General features: G+C 44.3%; 1 protein-coding gene across 2 annotated transcripts in view; it reads left to right on the forward strand.

Annotated features, from left to right (window-relative positions):
* IMPG1 (interphotoreceptor matrix proteoglycan 1) overlaps positions 1 to 12,575 on the forward strand; it is a 93,797-nt gene that overhangs the window by 21,216 nt on the left and 60,006 nt on the right. For both annotated transcript variants that reach the window (XM_027080162.1, XM_027080171.1), the window contains 5 exons: positions 1,048 to 1,214; positions 1,481 to 1,509; positions 3,897 to 3,961; positions 4,560 to 4,663; positions 6,908 to 7,060. In XM_027080162.1, coding sequence (XP_026935963.1) covers positions 1,048 to 1,214; positions 1,481 to 1,509; positions 3,897 to 3,961; positions 4,560 to 4,663; positions 6,908 to 7,060 — 518 coding nt within the window. The remainder of the gene's footprint in view (positions 1 to 1,047; positions 1,215 to 1,480; positions 1,510 to 3,896; positions 3,962 to 4,559; positions 4,664 to 6,907; positions 7,061 to 12,575) is intronic.

The following is a 12,575-nucleotide window of genomic DNA, read 5'->3' on the forward strand; positions in this document are numbered from 1 at the left end:
AGACAGGATTTAACATCCATTTTATCCCTATTCTTTTCCTTAGTTTCACTTAAATGCTGAGAAAACGTGTTGCATAAATAAGTAGACGGGAACAGATGGAGTTTTGTTACAGTAGCATCCTTATTCCTAAGTTCCTCTGGCATTTTATGCTAACAATCACATCGTGATCTGCCATCATTATTTTTAATGATGTATCAGCTGTCGACTTCATTAGGACTTCTTCTAAGGTGTTGAAGGCAAAGCATCAGAAACTGCCCTACTTGCAAAAACTGTGTTTGCCCTTGACTAAGTTCACTCCCTGTCTTAATCTCAAACACAGTCATTTCTAATACCCTTTGTGTGGCACCCTAGGGTCACTGGGCCGTCACAGGAAGACTATGGATGGGGAGATGGGGGAAGGATGACGGCCAAAGGGAAAGTGAGGAGAGAAAGATGTGCTGTTAGGCAAACCAATTTAGGAAAGCACAATAGGGAAGTTGAGATCGAGAAATTGAGTCTCTTTAAATGTCTGTGTGCCTGTTTACCCCTTGGAAAGTCTGCAGATACAGCGGGGTACCTGTGCCCCAGTTGAAGATGTCTGGGCCGCAAGACCTGCACCATCTCTGTGCCTCTCACCACATACTTCCATGTTCATCCTCTATGACTCTCAGCCTTGCTCTGGCCACAGTGACCTTTTTACCATTTCTTCAATGTGCCCAGCATTCTCCAGCCTTGGGGCCTCTTCCCAAACTGTTCAAAAGTCACCTGGATCATGAGGCCTTCCTCAACCACCCTATTATAAATAGCAGTCTTACACACACACACACACACACACACACACACACACACACGACCCTGTATTTCTATCTCCCTTCTTTTATTTTTCTCTGTGGTGCATATAAGGCTCAATAAATATTTGTTAAATGAATTCATCTCTATGGGCTATAGGCTATTGTATCAGCACAAGCCATGACAGAGCTTGCCATGTTTAAGATTGGGCGTGGGTTGGGAGAAGGGCATCTTCTCAGGCTGCGGCCGCTTTTCACTCCTCATGGCGCTGCCTTGCAGTGTGCCAGGAAGCAGTGTGGGAAGCGTATCGGATCTTCCTGGATCGCATCCCTGACCCAGGGGAATACCAGGACTGGGTCAGCATCTGCCAGGAGGAGACTTTCTGCCTCTTTGACATCGGGAGAAATTTCAGCAACTCCCAGGAACACCTGGATCTTCTTCAGCAGGTGAGTTTAAACACAGAGTGTTGGGAACCCGGTCCAAATAGCTCCCAGGCCTCCAGACCCTGCCCCTTTTGAAATGGTTCCCCCAGCGTAAGGGTTGGCTGAAGAAATGCTTGGAGGGATCTGAGAAGGCCGACAGGAATTTTATTCCTGCAAAATAACATTTTACAGGCTGATTGAAGTGGAGTTAAAGGGAAAAGGGAATGAAAATAGACTGGCTCTTCAGTTGGCATTGTCTCTTGATAAAATTACTTTTTATCTTCCTACAGAGGATAAAAGAGAGAAACTTCCTTGAGAGGTGAGTACCCAAAACACAGTGCAGCATGCTCTTGACTTTTGAAAGATCACATGAGGAGTGAGACTGAGCTATTGTGCCTTTCTATTATTTCAGCTACTGAGATCAGAGTAGGTTATTCTGACAGATCTTTTATGCATATATTTTGCTGAAGATAAATGAGCATATAAAAGGGAAATGGATAGACCTTATAGATTGAGATAGATGTTTGCACTATATTTGCAGATAAAATGAATGCAATACTCTGATAATTATCTAACATGTTTTTTACTAATTAGATACAGAGCAATTAAAATAGTTTAATTTTTAGAACTGATGAAAAATATTACTTACATCAGGAACATGTTGAATGCAATCAGAGAGCAACCTGAATTTTGAACTCTCATTTGGTATTCTGTAAAGTGTTAGTATTTCTCAAACTAAACTGAAGCACTGAGCTGTGTCTTCTACAAGAACCGAATATCAAATCAGAAAATCAAAATGCAAAGAAAAAGCAAAGTACATCCGATAAAAATGATTAAAGGCTGTTGCCAAACTCTAAACTCACAAATTACACTCATAACAGTTAGGAATCTAAATCTGCAGATAATAATACTGCAGAGAGAGCCACAATTGGGCTGTATGAATTACAATTCTTTATAATGCTTTTCACATTTGTTCCTTGGTTTCTGTTCCCTTTGTCACCACCTGGCCCAGGACCTTATTAATTTACACTGTGCAAAACGTCAAATCCTCGCCTCTAACCTCTTACCCTCCTTAACTTGCATAACTGTTCCTGGGTTCATACATCTGAGATATTCCTTTTTTTACACTGAGCCTTGTTCAAAGGCTTTTCAAAAATACTCCCGCATCTTCCCCTCGCCCTTCTGAATATCCACTGCCACCCTTCTCCACACGCTCTGTGTGCAGAGGGCTGAGCGGGAGAGACTGACTCTCTGGCCTCCCTTGGCCTCTGGCTTCTGGGAAGGACCAGCCAGTGTGGATCAGGAAATCAGAGGGAGGAGCAGAGTGAGGTGAGCGACTTTATCACCTCCCCATGCCCCCAACCTGCAAAGTCTTCCAGGGCTACGGACCTCTTTCAGCAGCAGCTCAGCTCCTGTCAGGCGGCCCTCTCTTTCCACAGAGCCTTCTCTGTCTCTGATGGGTGGTAACTGCTGCATCACCTCACCCCTCCTGGAGAGGGGAGCTTTTAGTACCTCGCTGGTATCACCCACGGGTTCTGCACTCGCCCTTGTGGTTGCTCGTATACTCTTCCCATGACTTAGTAAGTAAGGCCTTTATTAGACTTTGCTCAAATTATCCAACTCTGAGTGAGCCATTTGTTCCCTCTCAGGACCTCCACTGAGGCAGAGGCCAAACTGATTCATCAAGGGCTTCACCCCCTGACCTTTCCAACTTTGCCCTCCACGAGCCAGGATTCCAACACTGCCACCATGACACTTCCCCACCACATCCAGACCACACCCTGCTCATCCTGGGCTCTGACCACAGCCTTCCCCTCTGCCTGAAGAACCTGTCTTCTCCACCCCACCCACCGAAATCCTGCTGTCCTTTCAATCTCCCTAGTCCCCTACAACAACAGAGGACCTAGCCATTCCCTCTGGTCTTCCATCAGTGTGAGCCACTGTTTAGATCAAACAGTCAACCATGACTATATGGTACAAGCCCAGACACAATCCTTTGAGACCTACTAGCTTATAGTAAGAAATCTTTCAGGGAGCTTCAATAGCTATCACTACTGCTACTCCTTTCTAAATAAAGCTTGCTAGAATGGGCTAATGTGATATACAGACAACTCTATAACCATGCCCTTGGGTGACACTCCCTGGCACTGCAAACCTACCCACAACTCCATTGCAGGCAATGATTATGTCCGGAATAGGGATTCAAGACACCTTCATCATCCAGAAATCTTTCTCTCTCATTATCGTAACCACAAGAGTTACTTTATCAGATAAACTTAATGACTCTCTGAATTTACAGGTTTGAGGTTCTGAGATTTTAGCAAGAATATTTCAGTCATAGATCATGTGATCAATTATCTTTGATGTCAAGGACACAGTTGAAGCACAATGGGGACTATAAAACATCGGACCCCCAGAACCATCTTTGCCTACTATGAAAATACTCCTCAGAATGGCAAAAAGCCAAGATGCTTATGAAAAACCCTGGAGTCAAACATAATTGTTTTGGGGTTGTTTGAATTTTTCTTCAAAGAAAATATATTAGAAGGTTACTTCGGTAATGAAAATATAGGTAAACCTAGTTTTAAAATATACTTTCTCTCTAATTTTTAGGTCTATTCAATATAAGCAAATTTAAATGCATTTCCTCTATTGTCATCAAGCTCCTTTTCACCATCTCTTTTGTATTTCCTATTGCGGTAATAGAAAAGATGAAATACGTACAACGGAGACATTAGGAGAGCCCGGTGAAACCCCTGAGTTTTCAACAGGTAAGCTTAGAACTCCTAGTTTCATCTGCTACTGAACCTTAATTCAAACCATCATGAAAGCATGTTATTTGAAAAGCAATGGTTAATTGAAGTCAACACAGTTTATAATGCACTTTCTCAAAACTAACTTGTATTACTAACCTTACACAATGATTTAAATTCATAGCATACGCCTTGGAAAATACAGAAAAGAATAAAAACAAAACTGAATCACCCATTATCCTACAACTTGGAGGCAATCATCAATATTTTCCAACAAACAAATTCAAGATAATGTATTCATGTGTCCTTTACCTAGTCGCAAAAAGAAAAAGTAACCAGATCTCATTAGGCAAAGCCATTTAACTGTAACACATCTAGGGGAGCTCCAAACTTGCGTTCTGGAAAGGAACAATGAGGAATTTAAGTGGGATCTCGAGTATGAGTTATATTTTGCTGAAGAACATATTTGTGTGATCTTAAGAGGAAATGAGTTCAGAATGCACCTAACATCTGTGATTTCCAGAGTGACAGGAAAAGCATGTGACATGGTGACCTCATTCAAATTTAAACTCCTCCAGTCTCATTTTCGTGCCTGTACTTATTTAAATTTCCACAGACGTTGCCAGTGTCTCACCCGGGTCCCTGCCTCCCGCTCCTGATGACACACTCCTCAACGAAATCGTCAACAACACCCTCCCGGACACCAAGATGCCTACAATAGTAAGAAGTTCTCAATCTAGCCCTTCAAATGTATGTTTGGTTTCATTAGTAAAACAGGGAAAGACAAGGGATGGACTGGCCATTCACTGTTATTAGTGCTGCATTTTTATCGCCCCAAGTAAGAGTCAGTGATTTCCTTCTATTCACTGTTCTCACTTCCTCCAAGGGAGGGACTGAAAGGAAAAAAAAAATAGATTGGAAACTAGGATAAAGTGAGAGAAGTTGCAACTTAATTATTAACTCCAGGAGGGCAGGGGCCCTTCTTCCCTCAGTGCCTAACAGAACCTTATGTACAGCAGGTGCTCACCAAGCGTTAGAGTGAATAAATGATGGGTGAATGAATGAATGAATGAATACATCAGTCAACCCATCAATGAAGTCCTTTCTCCACTGAAGTGTAATCACACACTGACAGCAAGGGTAGAGGTCTTCTTCCCAGTCATGTCCAGCACGAATAGACCAAATAAATAACCAAATGACCGAAATCCTGCATGTCAAGCTGCGGAAAAATGAAAACAGTGTTTTCTGGCAAAAAGCAACACTGGCCACCACTCTGAGTGAAAGGGCACGCAGGATTGTTAGGGAATTGAATGTTGGTTATCACTAAAGGGGGACTTCTTAATTGAAGTAGAGTTGACTTACAATATTTTATTAGTTTCAGGTGTACAGCAAAGTGGTTCAATGGTTTTATACTCCATTTAAAGTTATGACAAAATAATGGCTATATTCCCCGTGCTATAGAATAGGTCCTTGTTGTTTATTTATTTGATACATGGTAGTTTGTATCTCCTAATCAAAAGGGAGACATGCTTAACCTCTCCAAAAGCTTTGAGCACAGACCCTCAGTGCAGAAGCAGACAAACACCACTCCCTTTGCTCCAGTGATAGAGTTGTGGCAACACAAGTACCCAGAAGAGGGCAGTCATGTAAGGAAGGGACCCCAAATCAGAAGCCGGATCTTATCCTTATGCTGTCACTGCCACAGGTCTACCATTCCCTGTCGCCTGTGACCCTTTCCTCTTCCTGTGACCCTCTGGCCCTTTCCTCTTCCTGTGACCCTCCTTCCAGGGCACAGATCAAAGCCAGAAGGTGAAGGCAGGAAGTTCAGTCTCACCACCTCTACATGGAAATTCAGAGATGAGAACCCTGCTGGCCATTCTCTCTGGGCTTTAGGCTGGATGACTGTAGACTTGATGGAACTGTTGCTATGAACAAAGAATCTAAACGTTTTATCTTTCTCAAAAATACTGTTTCCTCAACAGTGAAAACTGCTCTTGCAAAAAATTATTGAGAAACATATTCACTGCAAAATTTCTAAGACAACTCCAGTCTGCCTTCTCTCTTTTCTCACATTACCTGTGCCCCGTCTCCTTCAAAGTCTGATATAGGTCCCTCCTTCTCCTGTAAATATCCCCTGAATATTTTATTTCACATTCATCATATCCTCCCGTTAACATCCTTTTCACCACCTACATCTATATTTATTCTTTCATTCAGCAAACATTGGGCCATGCACTAAAGATACTAAGATAAACAAGACTCAGTCCGGTCCTTCAAGGAATTTATAGTGCAAATAAGGGCAACAAAATAGCCAAAGTGCTATGACTGAAGACGGCCGATGTATAGACAAAATAATAGGCTAGGACAGGTTGCTGAGGATGTGACCCGCCTTGTCGTGGATATTCACTGAGAGTTTTGTGCAGAAATGGTCTCACGTTTTTTGCTTTGAGGGACTCAATGAAGTGTGAGAATCACACTGGATTCAAGGAGATTTTATATGGGGTGACAAGATTACCATATTAAAAAAAACCTTCTATGTGAGTGTATCAGAGTTACCAAATGAGCAATTCAGATGTAATTTGCTAGTGCAAAGGTTCAGAGAAGGCAAAGATTTCTACCCTAGATGGTAGAGGAGATGTTTTTTTAAATGAACCAAAGGATATTGGTAAAAAGTAAACAAGTGTATGTGTGTGTGTGTGTGTGTGTGTAAATGCTTTCATGAAGAGCACACAGTCACAAAATGATGGAGTTCTCAAGGATTCTACATAATTAACTCAGCGGAGCTTTGATACTCCGTGAAATGCAGAGGCCACTGCTAGTTAATAGGACTTTTATTCTAGAAGCACTTAAGGCTTCATAACCCACTTCCTGAGACAGTATCAACATATATTATACAATGGAACCATTTGCTTGTGATTTATGTTAACAGAATCCCTTCTTTTTTTCTTCTTAACTCTAACCCAGGAGAGGGAAGTAGAATTCACTGATGCCGCTGAGCATGCGCTAGAGCAGAAGGTGGAGCTAAGCATCTCTCTGGCAAAGCAGAAGTTCAAGGAAGAGCTCACCGACTCGCAGTCCCCGTATTACCAGGAGGTTGCAGCCAAGTCTCAGCTTCAGGTGAGTGAACCCACCTCACACAACCAGAGCCCAAGGCAGGACTCAGATCTGGGAGTCAACAGCACAGAAATCCTCTTGACTCATCTTCCTGTGACCAGGCGTTCTTTTCATTTTTTTATTTTTATTTATTTTTACCTTTTGACCCCCTTCACCCATTTCTCCTACCTTCCACCCATCTCTACCTCTGACAGTCACCAGTCTATTTTTTGTATCTATGAGCTTGGTTTCGGGGGGGGGGTTTTGGTTTGTTTTTAGGTTCCACGTATATGTGAGATCATTCAGTATTTGTCTTTCTCTCTCTAACTTATTTCACCTAGCATAATGCCCTCGAGATCCATCCATGTTGTCGGAAATGGCAAGATTTCATTCTTTTTATGGCTGAATAATGTTGCATTGTGTGTGATGTATTCCACCTTCTTTATCGGTTCATCCATTGGTGGACACTCAGGTTGTCCCCATATCCTGGTTATTGTAAATAATGCTGCAATGACCGTGAATCTTTTCAAGTTAGTGTTTTCATTTTCTTCAGATAAACCCCCAGAACTGGAATGAAGTGGAATTGCTGGATGATATGATAGTTCTATTTTTAATTTTTTGAAGAATCCCTGCACTGTTTCGATAGCAGCTGCACCATTTACATTCCCGCCAACAGTGCACAAGGGCTCCCTTCTCTCCACACCCTCTCCAGCACTTGTTATTTTTAAAAGGCATGGCATTCTTCATGGGTGATAAGTGGAAGAACTTATATGGTCCACATCACCCATCACTAAATCAAGACACTATCCCAAGATGGCTCTTCCATCTCTGACCATCATCGCAGCTGCCTGTTCCTGGTTAATTTAAAAAGCTCTTCATTCCCTGCAGGATAAATCCAAACTGTCATGCTGAACTTGGCATTTATATGCCATGATAAGACTCCTGCCTTCCTTTCCAGCCTCGTCTTTACACCAGTTCTTTACCATCCCCCTCTTTACACTCTACTTCCCAGAATGCGAGCTGCTTGCAAATCTTTTCCTACCTTTAGTCTTTACATGTGCTGCCTTCTCTGTCTGGAATGCCCTTCCCTGAGTTGCATTTTACAAACTTCGTCATGAAATGTTGTCTCTACGCATCCTGGGTTCAGTGCCTCTCCTCTGGGCTAACACCCGGTGCCCACTGTTGTCACAGCACTTGTCACCTTGTCTTGAGATTGTTTGTTTACACGTCTATGGCTTTCATTGTCTCCACTCCTCTCTGCTCTCCAGCCGCACTCATTGCCATGAGGTCACGAGCTTCCCCTTGAGGGCAGGAACTGCTTCTTTCATCTCTGCTGCTTACCTCCTAATGCAGAGCTTGGGATGCAGTTAACTACTCAGTAACTGTTTGTAGAAATGCAATTGAAATTAGAAGCATCCTTGAGATTATGTAACCATGAGCTACATTTATGAACAGCCTGGGTGCCCAAGCATCTTAGCGTGGCCAGGGAAAAACAGGCATCAAGTTCTCATACTTGGAAAATTCAATGCTTTCCTCCTCTTAGCTGGAGAGGAGATGAATAACAAAAACGTTCTCAACCTCCAACCTCTCTCCCCGCATCAGTATTCAGTCAATAAAATGTAAAGAACCTTTTCTATGAACTTCAAAGAGAAAGCATCAGCGTGGGATATTTATGAACCAGAGAAGTACTTAGACGTGGATTAGTAGATAGAATGAATTAAAGAATTGTCTGTTAACTCTTCTATTTGTTCTTTGAAATATTCTTTTCAACAAATGCTTAGGCTAGTCAGAATATCTTAAAATTGGATAATTGACCATAGACTGTCTTCACTGACCTGTTGTTAATTTTCCAAGCACCTAAAACAAAATGAGAATTTGGGGGGTCACTTCCCTGACCTTGATTCCTCATTTAGAAACTAAAGATGACCTCGAAGTGCCTTTCCAAGTCTAAAATGCTCTGTATCGAAATAGTAGCACCGTTCTTAACGTTTTATATATATTAACGGGATTTTTTACGGGATTCTATACTTAAAGTAAAATCATTTCTCTTTTTGACAAGTGAACATACTGAGGTGCAGGGAGATTAATTAATACACCCAACAATGTCACACCTATTAACTAGCAGAGCCCAGATTCAGACCCAGGCAGCCTGGCACCAGAATCCCTGCTCTTAACCACTAGGCTATACTTTCTATTTTTCCCAAATAAATAGGCATGGGGAAAGGATTTTTGGATCAGCAAATGAACATGCCTCTTCTAGCCTCTGAAAAATTTATCAACCAAAGAAGAGCATGTCTTGCTGGATCTCGTTTCAGAGACCATCACATCAGTCTTGCTGGTTCCATTTACATGGTCACTGGAGCCCCTCTTCTCAGCACACCTGTTCCCCTTCCAGGCACCTGAGCAGTCCAACCACCCAGCCGCTGCCATGAGATAACCAGCCAGCCTCACCACAGCCCAACACTCGCATTAGCTCAGCCATTCAGGCCTAATCAGGAATTAATGGCCGGTGCTTTGCAGTAATTTAATTTCCACAATAAAGTTAATGACCAATTTAATACAAATGTCAAAAGGAATGCTTAGTTGTTGTCCGAATGCTTTCTGCTGTGCAAACATCCAGGAGAACTCAACACGGCTGCCTTTTTTTAACAGACATTCCAGCAGAATCAGGAAGGTTTCTGTGCATTTCACATTATTAATAAGGTTAACTGGGCACTTAATTGGCAATTTAGTGGTTAGCCGCTCCATGATCAGAAGGTCTCCGGAAGATAAGTTAGCAGAATTAACTGAAGGCCTTTGTCATCGCCTCCTTAGATGCCTTCTGCACCCTCCTAATCAAAGCTGATTCTTAATCAGTCACAGCCAGGTTCACAGAGAGGACACGGGACCAGCAATCAATCCCGTCCGCTGGAGCCGGGGCTTAGGGGCTGCTCTCCCCGCGAGGCTCCCTGCTGCGCACGTCGCAGCCGGGGCTTCTCCAGAAGCAGTTCTGTGTGTGATGGGTTCTTTCCAGATGTGTAACGGCATCACTGATATCCTGGACCAGATAGATGGACAAGTCAAGGGTCTGAACCTTGAGCTCCAGAACCTGCAGCTTACACTTAAAACAGTCCACGCCAGGTGCTGTCACTGGAATGGCATTTGGGGGCACAAATGCCTTGTGGCCCCAAAGCCATTTGTCACAAGGCCTCCACTGAGCTTTCCCACCTGCCCCCGTAATAAAGATCAGCTCTGCGGAAACTGGCCTCCTCTCTCACCTCTATTAAGCCCACCGTGAGGTGGGAGTGGAGGCACGGAAACTTATTACCCAGGCCCCCTGCCCTTGACCTCTGTGAGGACCTTCATCCTGTCCTTCCCCGCTGAAGTCTGTCAAAAACAACTGACTGGGGCTTCCCTGGTGGCGCAGTGGTTGAGGGTCCGCCTGCCGATGCAGGGGACACGGGTTCGTGCCCCGGTCCGGGAAGATCCCACATGCCGCGGAGCGGCTGGGCCCGTGAGCCATGGCCGCTGAGCCTGCGCGTCCGGAGCCTGTGCTCTGCAACGGGTAGAGGCCACAACAGTGAGAGGCCCCGTGTACCACACACACACACAAAAAAAAAACTGACTGAAGGCTTGCTCTGCCTTGCCAGCCTCCATGCCATGTGCCCACTGAGGAAGTAAAAGTAAATCGAGCTTTAAGGAGCTGGGAATCCAGTAGAGGTGGCAAAGACTAAGTAAATAAATAAAACAATATTACCAGTTCTCTGCTCACCGTGTCAGGCACTTACTAGTTATTCCTTATGACAACCTTACAATATACGTATTGTTATCCCATTTTGGGCGAGAAGACCAAGATTCAGAGAGATTACGCAATAAACTCAAGGTCTTGCAGCTAGAAAGTAGCAGAACCGATTTTTTTTTTTTGCAGTACGCGGGCCTCTCACTGTTGTGGCGTTTCCCGTTGCGGAGCACAGGCTCCGGACGCGCAGGCTCAGCGGCCATGGCTCACGGGCCCAGCCGCTCCGCGGCATGTGGGATCCTCCCGGACCGGGGCACGAACCTGCATCCCCTGCATCGGCAGGCGGACCCCCAACCACTGCGCCACCAGGGAAACCCCGCAGAACCGATATTTAAACTCAGGTGTATACAGCCATCTCCTCGTCACACAAAAGCTGAGCTACCTTTATCACTACAGTTGTTACACACTCAGGGAGCAAAACCACTTTTAATCCTGGTACAATAAAATATAATTTAGGTGGTAAATCAGTCTGCTGGGAAAAAAAAAAAAATCCACGATGCACTCCAAAGCCCAATGTAAGTGATTTGGGGATTATCTGTGCGTCACTGCTCTAGTCCTTGGCATAGATAATGTAGACTCAGCAGTAATTTTAGATACAGTGACAATGCAGTGGCATATTGATGAGTTTAGAGAAAGAAAAGATGCTCTCAACTCGATTAAGCAAAGTTTGCTGAGTCCCTACTACACGGATGACGATCTGCTACAGACTGGGAGGAAAGGAGATAAAGATGAACAAATAGGACACAATCCCTGAGCCCAGGAAGCATAATCTCAATGAAGAGACAGCATGCCCCCTCATGGACTGTTTTACAGGACGTATGGCAATAAGTTCTAGAACAGCAGGGAGAAGAAATAATGGAGCCTGACTTGGGGGAGCTACAAATGCTTTTCAATAGAGAAGATGCTTGAGCTGTCTTTGAATGATGGCGTGGGGGAGGCAGTCAATGAGCAGAAGGTAGGAGAAGTTGCATTTGGGGCTAAAGGGAAAAAAAGGTCACAGAAGCCTGGAGGAAGTACGTGTCATATTTGGGGAGACACAGGAGTTAGTCTAGTGTGACCAGAGGACACGATATTGGCCGAAGGGGTCAGGATGGCAGGAAGTGCAAATGGAAATGTACTTGGAGGGGCAGATTGTGGAGGTTCTTAAATATCATTCTAAAGAATTGGACCTTATTCATTAGGCACTGCAGCCCATCACAGGATTTTTAGTGAAGGGCAACAGATAGGGAATGATTAACTTGGGAAGAAAGTGTAGTCAAGGGGACATCTTCCTTCACCCGCCCCAGCACACCCCCAGAACCCATTTCCTTTCCCTCCCCCTACACACATCCAGAAAACCATTCAGCAGTGTCAGAGGGGAGCCAGGGAGGGTGTGCCTGCCATGGGAATATGAAGAACGTGGTAGAAACAAAAGTCATGTGGAATTCAGACTAGCAGGCATTGGTGACTGGACAGCAGGAGCACAGAGGGAAGGCGTGTAGGGTTGCTGGACTCTCTGGATGGAAGACCATGGGTGTTCGTGACCCTGACGGAGATAGGGAGCCTGGGAGGAAAGGCAGATCTGGAAGGAAGAGATTCACTCTGGTTTGGGCGTATTTAGTTGGTGGCAAAGTTGGGATTTCCATGTGAAGAACTCCAAGCTGCATCTCAGGTGATTGTGGAAGATGCCCCAACGAGAGGCAGAGGGGAGTGGGTGCAGGGAAAGGGGGACAGGGTGGACCCTCCCTTCAGTGCTTTACTGCTAACTGCTATCACTTCCTC

Source organism: Aethalodelphis obliquidens, unplaced genomic scaffold (assembly GCF_003676395.1).
Source record: "Aethalodelphis obliquidens isolate GAN/ISIS:26980383/991018 unplaced genomic scaffold, ASM367639v1 scaffold3, whole genome shotgun sequence".
Lineage (NCBI taxonomy): Eukaryota > Metazoa > Chordata > Mammalia > Artiodactyla > Delphinidae > Aethalodelphis > Aethalodelphis obliquidens.